Source organism: Accipiter gentilis, chromosome 16 (assembly GCF_929443795.1).
Source record: "Accipiter gentilis chromosome 16, bAccGen1.1, whole genome shotgun sequence".
NCBI classification, from domain to species: Eukaryota; Metazoa; Chordata; class Aves; order Accipitriformes; family Accipitridae; genus Astur; species Astur gentilis.
This window is the reverse complement of record NC_064895.1, coordinates 2,111,007-2,125,572: the sequence shown is the minus strand read 5'-3', so window position 1 is coordinate 2,125,572 and position 14,566 is coordinate 2,111,007. Positions and strand designations below refer to the sequence as shown.

General features: G+C 66.1%; 4 protein-coding genes across 5 annotated transcripts; 3 read left to right on the top strand and 1 right to left on the bottom strand.

Annotated features, from left to right (window-relative positions):
* Positions 1-344: 344 nt before the first annotated feature.
* FKBP11 (FKBP prolyl isomerase 11) lies at positions 345-2,625 on the top strand. Its single transcript, XM_049818706.1, has 6 exons — positions 345-505; positions 932-997; positions 1,902-1,989; positions 2,095-2,128; positions 2,247-2,317; positions 2,401-2,625. The coding sequence occupies exons 1-6, from the start codon at positions 380-382 to the stop codon at positions 2,616-2,618; spliced, it is 603 nt and encodes a 200-aa protein (XP_049674663.1). The 5' UTR covers positions 345-379; the 3' UTR covers positions 2,619-2,625.
* Positions 2,626-2,861: 236 nt separating this feature from the next.
* Positions 2,862-5,474, bottom strand: CCDC65 (coiled-coil domain containing 65). Its single transcript, XM_049819356.1, has 9 exons — positions 5,436-5,474; positions 5,044-5,183; positions 4,778-4,945; positions 4,537-4,706; positions 4,256-4,394; positions 3,957-4,154; positions 3,662-3,880; positions 3,419-3,571; positions 2,862-3,284 (listed from the first exon to the last, which is right to left on the bottom strand). Exons 2-9 carry the CDS (start codon positions 5,176-5,178, stop codon positions 2,862-2,864), a joined length of 1,605 nt encoding a protein of 534 aa, XP_049675313.1. The 5' UTR covers positions 5,179-5,183; positions 5,436-5,474.
* Positions 5,475-5,701: 227 nt separating this feature from the next.
* On the top strand, positions 5,702-8,235 carry RND1 (Rho family GTPase 1). Its single transcript, XM_049818685.1, has 5 exons — positions 5,702-5,872; positions 5,950-6,037; positions 7,241-7,350; positions 7,458-7,592; positions 7,682-8,235. Exons 1-5 carry the CDS (start codon positions 5,753-5,755, stop codon positions 7,925-7,927), a joined length of 699 nt encoding a protein of 232 aa, XP_049674642.1. The 5' UTR covers positions 5,702-5,752; the 3' UTR covers positions 7,928-8,235.
* A 730-nt stretch (positions 8,236-8,965) lies between these two features.
* Positions 8,966-14,462, top strand: DDX23 (DEAD-box helicase 23). Of its 2 annotated transcripts, none has more exons than XM_049818545.1 (17): positions 8,966-9,036; positions 9,616-9,833; positions 9,969-10,067; positions 10,236-10,332; positions 10,447-10,512; positions 10,669-10,807; positions 10,933-11,063; positions 11,144-11,256; positions 11,347-11,490; positions 11,682-11,907; positions 12,059-12,204; positions 12,301-12,478; positions 12,570-12,812; positions 12,983-13,134; positions 13,305-13,413; positions 13,563-13,737; positions 13,841-14,462. In XM_049818545.1, exons 2-17 carry the CDS (start codon positions 9,616-9,618, stop codon positions 14,062-14,064), a joined length of 2,460 nt encoding a protein of 819 aa, XP_049674502.1. In that variant the 5' UTR covers positions 8,966-9,036; the 3' UTR covers positions 14,065-14,462. The 2 variants fall into 2 exon arrangements, with proteins under 2 accessions (XP_049674502.1, XP_049674501.1); XM_049818544.1 differs by having other exon boundaries at positions 10,930-11,063.
* Positions 14,463-14,566: the final 104 nt, after the last annotated feature.

Genomic DNA, 14,566 nt, shown 5'->3' with positions numbered 1-14,566 from the left:
CAGCTAAACCCGGGAATACCGGGACGGTCCCAGGGCAGAGACGGACGCCCGGTGCCAGCCCGGGCTGGATGGCACCGGAGCACGGACGGACACGTGTCCCCGGGCACCGAGGGGGGTGACCGAGCCCCGGGGGGGGACACACCACCCCCCCTCCCCTCCCGCTCCGACCCCGGTTCCACCGGGGCTCGGGGCATCTCCGGTCACCCCCCCCCCCCCCCTCCCGACGGCTCATTGCCTGTCCCGGGAACCTGTCCCGGTACACAGTCCCGGAGCCGGTGGGGGCGGGGCAGGGGGGCGGGGCCCGGGGAGAGCCCCGGGGGCCGGGCCGGGCCGGGTAAGGGCGGTCCCGGTACCGCCGCCGCCGCCGCCAGCCCCGGCCATGCCTCCCCCCGCCGCTCTGTTGCTGCTGCTGTTACCGGTGCTGCTGCCGCCGCCGCCGCCGTTCGTCCGCGCCGCCGAGAGCGAAACCGAAAGCGGTGCCCGGGGGCTACGGCTGGAGACGCTGGTGAGCACCGGGAGAAGCTGGGGGGGGAGGCGGGGGAAACCGGGGCTGTGTGGGGCGCACCGGGCACCCCCGGTGGCTCCCTTGGACGGGGAGCTGGGACCGGGAACGGGGCGGCGGGGGGGGGGACGACGACACTGGTGGGGATGCTGTTGGCCGGGGGGGTGGGGGGGTACCGGGGAGCCCGGTTTGGGTGGGGGGGTGCACGGGGCAACGAGAGGACCGGGCTGCGGAGGGAGGGAGGGGGAGGGGACGGGGCACCGGGGGGGGGGGGGTCGGAGAAGGGGGGAGAGTCCGGTTCACCGAGCTCTCGGGGGATCCGTGGGCACGGGGGGGGTGCGTGGACTTCGAGGCCGGGAGGGTGGGGGGGTGTTCCGGCCCGGTTCCCCCCCCTCCCACTCGTGACACCCCTACACACACACGTTGCAGGTGCCCCCCCCCGAGGGCTGCACGGAGCTGTCGGCGCCGGGGGACACGGTGCACATCCACTACACGGTGCGGGGCGGGAGGAACACGTCAGCACTGAGCTCCGCCGGGCGGGGCGGGCGGGGGCGGCTCCGGCACCGGCGGGGGGGGTGGCCTGGGCCGGCACCGGGGTGGCTCCGGGGTGGGCATGGGGTTGGCACCGTGGGTGGTACGGGGGTGGGCATGGGGATGGCAACGGGGCAGCACTAGGGTAAGTATGGGGGTGGCACTGGGGCGGCACTGGTTTGGGCATGGGGATGGCACTGGGGGGGCACTGGGACTGGCATAGGGACGGCACCGGAGTGGGCATGGGGATGGAACCAGGGGGGCGCTGGGACTGGCATGGGGACGGTACTAGGACAGGCATGGGGACGGCACCAGGGGGGCGCTGGGACGGGCATGAGGATGGCACTGGAGTGGGCATGGGGATGGGACTAGGGCAGACATGGGGCTGGCACCAGGGTGGCACTGGGATAGGCACTGGGATGGCTCTGGAGTGGGCATGGGGATGGCACTGGGACAGGGACTGGGACAGCACTGGAGTGGGCATGGGGATGGCACCAGGGTGGCACTGGGACTGGCACTGGGATGGCACTGAAGTGGGCATGGGAATGGCACTAGGACAGACGTAGGGATGGCACCATGGTGGCACTAGGACAGGCACTGGGGCTGGCACTGGGATGGCACTGGAGTGGGCATGGGAACGGCACTAGGACGGGCATGGGGACAGCCCTGGGATGGGCCCTGGGTGGCACCTGGACTGGCATAAGAGTGGCACTGGGATCAGCACAGGGACGGCACTGGTCGGAGGGGGGTTGGGCAATGGGATCAGCACCAATGTGACAGTGGGACAACACTGGGACCCACATGGGGACAGCCCCAGGGCAGAGCCACCGCCGCATCCCCAGGGGTAACCGTGCCTGTGTCCCCACAGGGCAGCCTGGAAGATGGCCGGATCATCGACACCTCGCTGAGCCGGGACCCACTCCAGGTGGAGCTGGGCAAGCGCCAAGTCATCCCCGGTGAGTGGGGAGCCAGGGGGGTTTAACCAGGATCTGGCCAGGCCGAGTGGGCCGTGGGATCCCCCCAGCCGGCCCCACTCACCCCTCTCCCCCCTCTCCTCGCAGGCCTGGAGCAGAGTTTGCTGGACATGTGTGTGGGGTAAGCCAGGCGGTGGGGCGAGGGGGTGGGCAGCGGGCCCCCCCCAGCATCCCTGCCACGGTTTGGCGTGGGTTTGGCCCCACGGGGCACCAGGACTGACAGTCTCTCGCCGTGGCAGGGAGAAGCGGAGAGCTATCATCCCCCCTCACCTGGCCTACGGCAAGCGGGGCTCTCCTCCCACCATCCCAGGTGAGCGCAACCCTCAGGGTCCCCATGGGGTCCCCACCAGCCCCCCGTAGCCCCCACTCAGGCTCTGCCTCCCCCCTCACCAGGTGATGCGGTGCTGCGGTTCGAGGTGGAGCTGGTCGGTTTGTCCCGGGCCAGTTACTGGCAGAAGGTGGTGAACGAGGTGCTGCCGCTGCTGTGCCTGGGGCTGGTGCCGGCGCTGCTGGGGCTCATCGGGTACCACCTCTACCGCAAGGCCAGCAGCCCCAAGCTCTCCAAAAAGAAGCTGAAGGAGGAGAAGAGGAACAAAGCCAAAAAGAAATAAAGCCTTTCCCTCGGCAACCGTCACTGCTCCATGTTTGCTCTGTCCAGCTCCAGGGGTGGTGGGGGAGAGGACAGCAGCAGGAAGGGGCTGTGTACCCCCCCCAAGCTTTCTGCCCACTCTTGGTGGGGCCGAGGAGCTGTCAGACCTGAGCAGGAGGCGACAGACCCTTGCCTGCCCTGACAAAGCTCAGTGGGTCCCAGAAATAAGACGCTGGAGCACGTTTTTGGGCACATTTTAGCTCTTTTATGGCAACTCTGGGCAGTCACCGTCCTTGCGGTGTCCCCAGGTGCCAGGCAGGGTGCCCTCATCTGCAAGGAGGGGATTCTCAGCGGTGCCTGTGGAGCCGCGGATGGGGTCTGGGTGGGCGTCCCCTTCCAAGAGGCTGTCGGGGTGTTTGGTGCCCTGATGACCTTGTGCATGGCCCCCCTCAGCACGGCGCAAGTCCGCAGGGACGCAGCTCTTGCGCTCAATGGTGAGGAGCGCATTGGGCTCGCTGAGCACCTCCTGGCTGACCGAGATCCCTGCCAGGTACTGCCTGAGCAGCTCCCGCAGGTGCCAGTTCCTCTGGCTCAGGGCTGCCCGCTCCCGCTCCAGTGCCTGCTCTTCCAGCTTCACTTTGTTGAACCGCTGCCAGAAGCGCTCCAGCCCCACGTAGTCCCGCATGGCCTGGGCAAGAGAGGCAGGGAGGAGGGTAGGGGGTCCCCAGCCTGCCCACGCACCAGCCGGGATGTCCCAAGGCCGGATCCTGACCCTCGCCCCCCACTGTGGCAGCATCTGGGACTCCGGTGCTGCCTCCTCACCTGGGCCAGGGGCTCCGTGGGTGTCTCCTCAAGGACTTGCTGAGCGTCTCGCTGCTCCCCCTCTGCCAGCGAGGAAGGGTAGAAGGGCAGCACCTTTTCCTCCTCTGTCTCCAGCTTGCGGCACATCTCGGCCAGCCGCAGGATGCGCTGGGCCTGGGAAGGGGGGGTGCAAGTGAGGGCAGGGTGGGAGGGGATGACAGCACCCCTCAGGTGCCTGCCCTGCCTGTGGGCTGCTGGTCTCACCTTCTCTACCACCTGCGCCAGAGCCTTCAGGGCAGCGCTGCTCTGCGTGGTGAGCCTGGCCAGGCTGCCATGGGCCATAGCCCTGGCCTGCTTCATCTCGTTCTTGAACTCCTGGAGCTGCCTGAGGACGCTTTCCTTCTCCTCCCGTACACGCTGGTTCTGCTTTTCGCTCTCTCGGAGGTGAGCCGCGATCTGGCCCTTGGTGGCTGTGACCAAGTCCTAGAGACAGGCGAAATGTGAGCAGTGGGATGGGGGTGTCTCCGCTCCCACAGCCACCCCTGCGCCCTGCTGCAACCTGGAGCTTTTGCAGCTTCTTTGCCTGCATCTCTATCTCCCTGGAGCTCTTCTTGTCCTTCTGTTTCAGCGCCTCAAAAGCGATCTTCTGGTGCTCGGTGGCCTCCGTGTAGCTCTGCATGGCTCTCTGGAACTGCTCCCAGAGCACCTCCACCTTCCCACCCAGCTGCAGGCGGCTGTACTGCTTCTCCTGCTGGCTCTGGGGACAGACACAGGTGTGGGTGACCGACCACCTCCCAAACTTCGCCGTGTGCTCTGCTTACAAGCCCTAAAAGGCTCCTCGGCAGTTCCTCCCCGTGCCTTGTATTTGATGTCATCACGGGCACTCTGGAAATTCAGCGTGGCCTCGTGGTTGTTCTTGGCGTAATTCTGCTCTGTGGCCAGTGCCACGTCCCGCAGATAGCAGCTTTCTCGCTCGTGCTGCTCAAGGATGGTCCTCCTGGGGAAAACATGGGGGAGCTGCTGACAGAGGGAAGGCACAACAGTCCTGACTGGGTCGTGAGAGGGCTCAGCACCAGGACAAGATAGCCAGCGGGTGCCACTGCTGTCTCTCTCCCCCTCTCAGCCTCAGACTCCCATACCTCTCAGCCTCTAATTCCATCTTCAGGGCCTCCAGCTGCGCATTGTACCCCTCCTCCAGGCACGTCAGGCGGGAGTGCTGGAGCTGCAGCAGGCGGTCGATGTTGTACAGGTGGCTGCGCAGGGCCTGGGCGTGTTGCTCCTCTGCCTCCTCCAGGTCTGTGGCCAGAGACTGTGGAAATTGCATGGGAGGATCGTCGGTGGGCCCCAGTGCCACCCCCACCCCACCAGCCCCACGCTCACCTCGATGACGCTGTCCTTGCAGTCCATCACCCGCGCAAAGGTCTGGCTGAAGATCTCGATGTCCTCGCGCAGCTCCTTATCCTTGACCACCCGCAACACCGTCCGCCACTGCGTCCTGAGCTTGTGGAGGTTCAGGGTGCTGCTGCGCTCCTCCTTGGCCAGCTTGTCCTACACAGCGGCCATGAGCGGTGAGGACATGGAACAGGGGCTGGGCGGCATGTGGCGTAATACGCTGCCAACGCCTCCCCCACCGGCCACCCCCGCACCTTCAGGAACCGGGTGAGCATCTCCCCCTTCGTCTTGGCCTCCTCCTCCTCGGCCAGCGCTTGGCTCTGCAGCTGCAGGAGCCCATCCTCTGCCGCCATGGGGGCTGCCGCCCGAGAGCGACGCTTGTCCGACATGACAGCTGGGACCGGGCACACGGGTGTGAGAAGTGGGGGGGGATACTCAGGGTCCCGACCGCCGCCCCCCGCCCCCCCAGGCCCTGTTCCCCCCTACCCACCCCTATCTCCTCCTCCTGGGGTCCCCCCCAAGGCCCCCCTCCACACTTTGGGGTACCCCCAGGCCCCATCGCTCCTACCCCTCGGTTCCCCGTCCCGCACCACGGGGGAGACGCGCCCCCCCATCCCGGTATCGGTCCCGTCCCCCCCCCCAGTACCCCCGGCCCAGCGGCCGGCGTCCCACCGGTCTCCTAGCAACCACCACTTCCGGTTGGGGCGGGAGCAGGGTCCCACTTCCGTCTGTAGGCAGACAGACGCCCCCTGGCCTGGAGGAGCGGCCTCGCAACCGAAAAGGCGGGCCTCGGCGGGTCCCCGCCTCTCCGCCATTGGCCGGCGTATAGGGAGCCCCTGCGGCGATTGGCGGGTGGGCGCCGCCGTGGGCGGGGCTCGGCGTTGGCGGGGTATATAAGGACGCTGCGGCGGCGGGGCGGCGAGAGGGGGGTGCGCGCTCTGCGCCTCCGCCGCCGCTGCCGCCATGCGGGAGCGGAGGCCGGTACCGGCCGCCCCGGCCCGCTGCAAGCTGGTGCTGGTGGGCGACGTGCAGTGCGGCAAGACGGCCATGCTGCAGGTGTTGGCCAAGGATTGCTACCCTGAGGTGAGCTGGAGTACGGGACCGAGTTACCGGGAACCGGTCAGCGGGACCGGGAGCTGACGTTCTCGGTGCCGTTGCAGACGTACGTGCCCACCGTGTTTGAGAACTACACGGCGTGTCTGGTCAGCGAGGAGCAGCGGGTGGAGCTGAGCCTCTGGGACACCTCCGGTACCGGGGGGGGGGGGGGGGGGGGGAAAGTGCATGCACAAGGGTGGGGGGGGTCCCTCCGGTACCGGGGGGTGCAGCGGGGCGAGGGCAGCCCTGGTCCCGGTGGGGGGTGATGGGGAGATTTGCTGGGGGAAGGTGATTTGGGGTTTCGGGGGGGGGGTGCAGTGGAGGGAGCCCTGCAATGGGGCACGTTGGGGTCCCTGCAGTGGGGGGGGGGCTTGGTGGCCGCAGTGGGGACATCTTGGGGGGGGGGGGGGGAGGGCTGGTTCGGGGTGTGGGGATGGATCCCTGGTGCTGGGGGGGCACAGGGGGACCTGGCTGCCTGGGAGTCCCTGGGGACTGGCCCTGCGGTGGCGGGGTGGGGGGCACAGACACAGACTGGGGGACACACACAGGGCTGAGCCTCTTCCTGGAGGGGCACCCTGCACCCGTGTGAGCCCCCCCCCAGATTTAGGGTATGGGGTGCTGGGGCCCCTATGCCCTCCCTATGGGGCTGCCTGTGAATGGGGAGGGGGGGGGGGTAATGGGGTATCCTGATATTGCCACCCTCGAAGGGGGGGGGGGGGGGGCCGGGGTAGCCCTGCCCTGGTGCTGCAGTGTCCCCCCCCGTCAGAGGGGGGGTCCCCGCCACCCGCGGTCCCCGCGTTGCTATGGCAATGCGCTGGCGCAGCCTCTTTGCTATTCTGTGCACGGAGTGTCTGGGCTGCAAAACCCCTCTGAGGCCCTTTGGGGTCGGGGGCGGTGATGGGGGGGGCACCTCGGCCACCCCCACACCCAGAGAGGCACCCCACTACACCCGCACCTCCATGCACCATCTCTCCCCACAGTCCCCAGTGCAGTGCTGGTGGCCCTGGCTCCCCAGGGACCCTGTGAGGGTAGCAGCCCCCCCCCCCCCCCCCCCCCACTGTGTCCCAGCTGCCCCCTGACACCCCTGCCCACTGGTGGGGCTCCCCAACATGGCGGGGGCGGCTGTTATATAAACACCGCGGGATCCATTTCCCGCTGCTTCGTTAGGGGCGATGGCGATGTTAACGGGTTGCGGGGAGCGGAGGTGGCATTTGGGGGGGGCTCTAGAGCTCTGTGCCCCCCACTCCAGGCGAAAGGGGGGCTGTGTCTCTTTGCAAGCACCTCCTGACCAGGGGCCTGAGTCCCTTGGGGGGGGGGGGGGGGTGTGCTGTGCAATGACACCCCCTTTTCTCCCAGGCTCTCCCTACTATGACAACGTGCGTCCCCTTTGCTACAGCGACTCGGACGCTGTCCTGCTCTGCTTCGACATCAGCCGCCCCGAGACCCTGGACAGTGCGTCCAAGAAGGTGAGGGGAGGGGGAAGCCCCTCTGTGGGTGGGTGGGGGGGAACGGTTTGGGGTCCCCCCACACACTGATGGCATCTCCATCCCCCCCCCCCCCCCCAACCCTGCAGTGGAAGACAGAGATCCTGGACTATTGCCCCAACACACGGGTGCTGCTCATCGGCTGCAAGACAGACCTACGGACGGACCTGAGCACCCTGATGGAGCTCTCCCACCAGAAGCAGGCACCCATCTCCTATGAGCAGGTTGGGTTGGGGTGGGGGTGGGGGGGGTCCTATGGGGTGGGGGGTGGGTTTGGGGTGTTGCACCGGCCTCATGAAGGATTGGATTGCAGGGCTGTGCGGCGGCCCGGCAGCTGGGAGCCGAGAGCTACCTGGAGTGCTCGGCCTTCACCTCGGAGAAGAGTGTCCATAGCATCTTCCGGACTGTGTCCGGCATCTGCCTCAGCAAAGCCCCCCTGCAGCCCCCTAAAAGCCCCCCCCGCAGCCTCTCCAAGCGACTCCTGCATCTGCCCAGCCGCTCTGAGCTCATCTCTTCCACCTTCAAGAAGGAAAAAGCAAAAAGCTGCTCCGTCATGTGAAGGGGGGACATGAATGCTTACCCCCCCCCCCCCCAAAGCCCCTTGGCTCCCCTGAGTCCTCAGGATGGGGTGGGGGGGTGCTGGACAGGGCCCTCGAGTCCTGTCGTCCCCCCCCCAAGGAGGATGGGGTGCCTGCTACCCTCCCATCGCACCGCCTCACCTGCCAGCCCCCATCTTGGGGGGCAGCCCCCATGGAGCTGCTATAGGTGGGGGTTGAGGGGGGGCCCAGGAAGGGTTGTTGCCTGACCCTGGGTGTGGGGGGGGCTTATCCATGGACTCATCCTGTTTTGTCACCCCCCCACCCCATCCCTCATCTGCTGCTTGGCCCTAGGGACCCTCGTGGGGAGGGGGGGTGCCAGGGCGGGGGGGGTGGGGGGGTGTTGTTTTATGGACTGTCTGGGGGGGTTGGGGGGGGTGTGTGTCTCTGTTCCATGGTCAGTGTTATTAAAAAGCTTATTTATTATCAGAAATATAACACTCACCCACGTGCAGCGGGTGCCTGGTCCTGTGTTTGGGGGGGGGAAATCCTGTGGGGTTTTTTGGGGGGGGGGGGGGGTGTTGGGTGTTATTGGGGTTTCGCCCTGGGGTGGGGTCCCTCCTGCGTTACTGGTGCCAGCGGGGAAGGGTGACAGTGACACTGACGTGTGCCTGTGCTGTCACCCACGGGTGGTGATGCAGAGGCCAAAGTCCCTGGGGTGTGGGGTGCTGTTGGGTGCCTCCCTGGGCACCCCATAAGCACCCCCCCCTTTTTTTTTTCCTGCTGCCCCCAGCCCTTCCCTGGCTCTGCCTGGACACCCCCCCCCCCCCCCCCCCCCAACTTGGGGGCTGGGGGGGTGTGGGGGTCTCGCACGACGCCGTGGGGGACGTGGGGATATGAGGAGGGGGGGAAAATCCTGCGTGAGGCTGGGAGGGGGGGGTCATTGCGGAGGTTTGGGGGTTCAGGGGGTCAGGGGCGCTGCGCGGCGGAGGGATCCGTGAGGCGCGGGGCTTGCTGGGAATTGTAGTTCCGGCGGGGAGGGGGAGCCGCCTCGCTTTCCCGGCGTGCCCCGCGGCGGCCGGCGGACATGGCGGCGGGGCGGTGCTGAGGCCTGGGCCTGCGGGCGGCCGCGGTGAGAGCGGGCCTGGGGTTGGGGCGGGTCGGGGGGTGTCGGGCTCCTACGGCCGTTGGGTTCTCCCGCAGGAAGGTACTGGGGACCCCCGCGGGTCCGAGGGGCTGGAGGATCCCGCTACCGCGTCACCGGGCTGCACCCGGGCACGGCCTGGATTCCCGGTCCTCCGGATCCTCTAGCCTTACCCGCTTCCACCCGGGGTTCCTCGGCGCCCTTCCTGGGTCTCCCAGCCCTCCACGGGTCCCCTCTGAGCCCCCCCGCTCCATCCCGGGTTCCCCCAGCCCTCCCCGGGTCCCCCTGAGCCCCCCCCTTGCACCCTCCCGGGGTCCCCCAGCCCTTCCCGCTCCCTCCCCACCAGGTCTCCTGCACCACCACCCCCGGGTCCCCCAGCCGTCCCCGGATTCCCCTCCGCCCCCACCCCGGGTCCCCCAAGTCCTCCCCGCTCCCTCCCGGGGTCCCCAGCCCTTCCCACTCCCTCTTCAGGTCTCTTGCTCCCCCGGCCCTGGGTCCCCCAGCCCTCCCGATTCCCTCCCGGGGTCCTCCCCCGTTCTCTGCTCTGTCTGATCCTCTTCCCCACAGATGGCTGGAGAACTGGCAGACAAGAAGGACCGGGACGCGTCCCCTGCCAAGGAGGAGAGGAAGCGCTCCCGCTCCCCAGACAGGGACCGGGATCGTGACCGGGATCGTGACCGGGACCGCAAGAGTTCCCCCTCCAAGGACAGGAAGCGGCACCGGTCCCGGGACAGGAGACGAGGCAGCCGTTCGCGGTCCCGCTCCCGGTCCAAGTCGACAGAGAGGTGAGGGGTGTTAAAGGGGACTCCCCAGCTTTTTAGGGAAAAGTGCTCTTACTCTTGTCTGTCCATAACGGCCCTACAAAGGGCTGGGCACGAGTGGATGGCCTGGGGCCATGCTGTCACTGCCCCGTTCTGCAGGGATCGCCGGCACAAAGAGCGTGACCGGGACCGGACCAAGAAGGACCGGGACCGGGAGAAGGATGGGCACCGGCGGGACAAGGACAGGAAGCGGTCGAGGTCAGTCCCCTCTCTTTTCAGGGTGTTCCTGCTCTCCCATAAGCACCCCAGGGCTGTTCTCTGTAAGAAGTATTGTCCTGGGTGAGAGCAGGATTCCCTCAGTTGGTGGGGACGGGGTGACCCTGGGGCTGTGTTCAGTGCCTGATTCCGCTTTGTTTTGCTGGGAAGCTTGTCCCCAAGCAGGGGCAAGGATTCAAAGTCCCGGAAGGAGAGGGACTTGCGGAAAGCAGAGGAGGAGGAGGAGAATGCGCTGAAAAAGGAGAAGGTGAGGAGGGGGCAGAGGGGGCTTGGCTGGGAACAGCTCCCTGCGGGGGGATCACTCTGGTGAGGCAAAAGGTCCCCGTTGGGGGCTGCTAACAGTCCAACCCCACATTCACAGGCCCAGCCCCTGTCCTTGGAGGAGCTGCTGGCTAAGAAGAAGGCTGAAGAGGAGGCAGAAGCCAAGGTAGGAGCAGAAGCCTTCTGTCTGTGTTGGGGCTCTCCCATACCACGCGTGCAGTACGGGATGGATGTTTGAGGGGGCAGTCCTGTCCTGCGGCAGCCCCGGCAGCGAGGGGGTCGCGGCCAGGCCCGGTGTGAGCCTTATCCTGTTCTGTCCCAGCCCAAGTTCCTGTCCAAGGCGGAGCGGGAGGCCGAGGCCTTGCGGCGGCGGCAGCAAGAGGTGGAGGAGCGACAGCGGCTGCTGGAGGAGGAAAGAAAGAAGAGGAAGCAGTTCCAGGAGATGGGGAGGAAGATGCTGGGTAAGGTGTTGTCCCCACCCGTGGTCTGCCTGGCTGTGAGGTGCTGGGGCAGGACCCCCTAGAGGGCCCCCAGCCCTGGAAGGGGTGTTGCTTGGCTCTGAGATCCTTCCCCTGCTCCCCAGAAGACCCCCAGGAGCGTGAGCGCAGGGAGCGCCGTGAGCGCATGGAGCGGGAGACCAATGGCACAGAGGATGAGGAGGGCAGGCAGAAGATCCGGGAGGAGAAAGACAAGAGCAAAGAGCTCCACGCCATCAAGGTAGCACTAGGGGCCGGGCTAGTGTGGTGAGGGACCAGGGGGCCAGGGTTCCTTCCCCACTGATCCTCCTCCTCCCACAGGAACGTTACCTAGGAGGAGTGAAGAAGCGGAGACGCACGCGGCACCTGAATGACCGCAAGTTCGTCTTCGAGTGGGATGCGTCAGAAGACACATCCATTGATTACAACCCTCTGTGAGTGATGGGGTGCACCTGGGGCTGGGGGTGCCCCTGGGGGTGCAGGGCAGCCCCAGCCCTACCCTTGACGCTCCCATCCCACTCTAGGTACAAGGAGCGGCACCAAGTGCAGCTGCTGGGCCGGGGCTTTATTGCGGGGATTGATCTGAAGCAGCAGAAACGGGAACAGTCGCGCTTCTATGGTGACCTGATGGAGAAGAGGCGGACACTGGAGGAGAAGGAGCAGGAGGAGTAAGCGTGCCTGGGGGGAGCTTGAGAGGGTGCTGAGAAGTGCTCAGGGTATTTGTCGGCTCTGCTTGGCTGGGATGCAGAGCTTGGGGGGTGGCTTTGGGCTGCAGCACGTCCTTCGGATGGGTGGCAGAATGATTCCAGCCTCCCCAGAGGCACAGGGTGAGCCCTGTCCCCTCCTTGCCCCCACCCAGGGCCCGGCTGCGGAAGCTGCGGAAGAAGGAGGCCAAGCAGCGCTGGGATGACCGGCACTGGTCCCAGAAGAAGCTGGACGAGATGACAGACAGGGACTGGCGCATCTTCCGTGAGGACTACAGCATCACCACCAAGGGGGGCAAGATCCCCAACCCTATCCGCTCTTGGAAAGACTCTTCCCTGCCCCCCCACATCCTGGAGGTCATCGACAAGTGTGGCTACAAGGTGGGCACGGGGAGGGGGGCTGCTGCCAGCAGACTCTGACAGCCCTTTGGAGAGCTGGAGGCAGGGGAAAAAGGTTGTTTTTTGGGGGTCAGGTGTTTGGGGGGGGCGAGGAGGGGAAGTTCTGCTCCCAACCTGCCCCCCCCCTCTGCAGGAGCCCACCCCCATCCAGCGCCAGGCGATCCCCATCGGCTTGCAGAACCGCGACATCATCGGCGTGGCCGAAACCGGCAGTGGCAAAACCGCGGCTTTCCTCATCCCGTTGCTGGTGTGGATCACCACCCTGCCCAAGATCGATCGGTAGGTGGGACGGGGCAGGGCGGGGAGGATGACGCTGCGGTGGTGGGGGGGACCATGGCACCGTGGATGACGTGGTCGTGCCTTGCCACACCGCAGGATTGAGGAGTCAGACCAGGGTCCCTACGCCATCATCCTGGCACCCACGCGAGAGCTGGCCCAGCAGATTGAGGAGGAAACTATCAAGTTTGGGAAGCCTCTGGGCATCCGCACGGTGGCCGTGATTGGAGGCATCTCCCGTGAGGACCAAGGCTTCCGCCTTCGCATGGGCTGTGAGGTGAGTGTTAGTCCCTGGGGAGGACAGTAGGGGGATCTGGGGGGGGAAGTTTAGCCCCAGGCTGTGGTCAACAACTCTTCTGACCTCCCAGATCGTCATCGCTACACCAGGGCGTCTCATTGACGTGCTGGAGAATCGGTACCTGGTGTTGAGCCGCTGCACTTATGTGGTGCTGGACGAGGCAGATCGCATGATTGACATGGGTTTCGAGCCTGACGTGCAGAAGATCCTGGAGCACATGCCCGTCACCAACCAAAAACCCGACACCGACGAGGCCGAGGACCCCGAGAAGATGTTGGCTAACTTTGAGTCGGGAAAGCACAAGTACAGACAGGTGGGTGCAGGCAGGAGACCCAGGGCAGTGGTGTGGGTGCTTCCAGGGGGCTGAGCACAGTCCACAGGCTGGAGAGGGGATGACCCGGGGCTTTGGAGAACAAGCCAAGGGAGCGGCAGCTGTGTTCCTGCCCCACGGGGGATGTCACTCACTGTCCTGTTTTCTTGCAGACCGTCATGTTCACAGCCACCATGCCACCAGCGGTGGAGCGTCTGGCCCGCAGCTACCTCCGTCGTCCGGCCGTGGTCTACATCGGCTCTGCTGGCAAACCTCACGAGCGGGTGGAGCAGAAGGTCTTCCTCATGTCGGAGTCAGAGAAGAGGTGTGGAGGGGGCTGCTGGGGCAGACTGGAATGGGGAGGCTGAGTCTTGGGGGATGGTCTGGGGCAGTTGAGGGTGACGGAGCTCTGGGAGGGGGACTCTGGAGAACAGAGGGGCTCCTGTGGTGCACCTCAGCCTCCCCTTGCCCAACTGTCCTCCTCCCCCCCCACAGGAAGAAGCTGTTAGCCATCCTGGAGCAGGGCTTCGACCCACCCATCATCATCTTCGTCAACCAGAAGAAGGGCTGCGATGTGCTGGCGAAGTCCCTGGAGAAGATGGGGGTGAGTCTGGGCTGGGTTGGAGCCCCTCAACTTTGGCTGTGGTGGGTGGGGGTCGTCCCAAGCCCCTGCACCCACATCCCCCCGTGGGGACCCTGCAACACGGCTCTGGGCGCTGCTGGACTCCGGCTAACCCCCACTTTGTTCCACAGTACAATGCCTGCACCCTGCATGGCGGCAAAGGCCAGGAGCAGCGTGAGTTTGCTCTCTCCAACCTGAAAGCCGGGGCCAAGGATATCCTGGTGGCCACCGACGTGGCTGGACGTGGTATCGACATCCACGACGTCTCCATGGTTGTCAATTACGACATGGCCAAGAACATCGAGGGTGAGTCGGGGCCCGGCCGGGGGTCTACGGGATGTGGCAGGGGCTGCCTGGCCTCAGTGCTGCCTGTGCCGAGGCCCTGCCTGACCCCACTGCCCCCCTGCAGATTACATCCACCGCATCGGGCGGACAGGCCGAGCGGGGAAGAGCGGCGTAGCCATCACCTTCCTCACCAAGGAGGACTCTACCGTCTTCTACGACCTGAAGCAGGCCATCCTGGAAAGCCCGGTGTCCTCCTGCCCACCCGAGCTGGCCAACCACCCCGACGCCCAGCACAAGCCTGGTACCATCCTCACCAAGAAGCGGCGGGAGGAAACCATCTTCGCCTGAGTCCCTGGGGCTGGTGTGCCCCTCTTGGTCACCCCTTTGGGGACGATGGGACCAATGGGGCTGGGGGCTGCCAGGACTTTTCTGGCCGCTCTTTTTGCAGACACCCAGACCCCTGTGCAGCCAGGACTGCCAACAGCAGAGTCTGGGGCTGGGACTGTCCCAAAACGTCCCCCCTGTTCTCCCAGTCCCCCTCCCTGCCTTCCCCACAGACCGGTGGAGCTGCCAGAGGCTTGTTTGGGGACAGATTCCTCCCTGCCCACCTGCTACTGGGACTGGGCTGGTGCTGGGCTTCATGTGCTGGTTTTTAGGCAGTGCTGTCCCAGGAGCTGTGTTCACTTCATCCCTTTTTTAGCTGAAACTCCAGGCTGCAGGAATAAACCTGCAGCTGCGTTGCCGGACGTCGCCTCCTTGCCTTCTCCCTTCCTGCAGCGCCGCCAGCCCCTGGGTGCATTCTCTCAGCACCCTCCAGCACTCCCAGAGGTGTCAGGAGCTAGCAGTGTCC

Excerpts from the sequence above, each read along its gene's own strand:
- FKBP11 (XM_049818706.1), top strand. The coding sequence starts at position 380 with ATGCCTCCCCCCGCCGCTCTGTTGCTGCTGCTGTTACCGGTGCTGCTG. Across the intron at positions 998-1,901 it reads CGGTGCACATCCACTACACG|GGCAGCCTGGAAGATGGCCG; the intron begins GTGCGGGGCGGG and ends GTGTCCCCACAG. Across the intron at positions 1,990-2,094 it reads CAAGCGCCAAGTCATCCCCG|GCCTGGAGCAGAGTTTGCTG; the intron begins GTGAGTGGGGAG and ends CTCTCCTCGCAG.
- CCDC65 (XM_049819356.1), bottom strand. The coding sequence starts at position 5,178 with ATGTCGGACAAGCGTCGCTCTCGGGCGGCAGCCCCCATGGCGGCAGAG. Across the intron at positions 4,395-4,536 it reads ATGGAATTAGAGGCTGAGAG|GAGGACCATCCTTGAGCAGC; the intron begins GTATGGGAGTCT and ends TGTTTTCCCCAG. Across the intron at positions 3,881-3,956 it reads AGAAGCTGCAAAAGCTCCAG|GACTTGGTCACAGCCACCAA; the intron begins GTTGCAGCAGGG and ends GCCTGTCTCTAG.
- RND1 (XM_049818685.1), top strand. The coding sequence starts at position 5,753 with ATGCGGGAGCGGAGGCCGGTACCGGCCGCCCCGGCCCGCTGCAAGCTG. Across the intron at positions 6,038-7,240 it reads GAGCCTCTGGGACACCTCCG|GCTCTCCCTACTATGACAAC; the intron begins GTACCGGGGGGG and ends CTTTTCTCCCAG. Across the intron at positions 7,351-7,457 it reads TGGACAGTGCGTCCAAGAAG|TGGAAGACAGAGATCCTGGA; the intron begins GTGAGGGGAGGG and ends CCAACCCTGCAG.
- DDX23 (XM_049818544.1), top strand. The coding sequence starts at position 9,616 with ATGGCTGGAGAACTGGCAGACAAGAAGGACCGGGACGCGTCCCCTGCC. Across the intron at positions 11,257-11,346 it reads TCCATTGATTACAACCCTCT|GTACAAGGAGCGGCACCAAG; the intron begins GTGAGTGATGGG and ends ATCCCACTCTAG. Across the intron at positions 13,414-13,562 it reads AGTCCCTGGAGAAGATGGGG|TACAATGCCTGCACCCTGCA; the intron begins GTGAGTCTGGGC and ends TTTGTTCCACAG.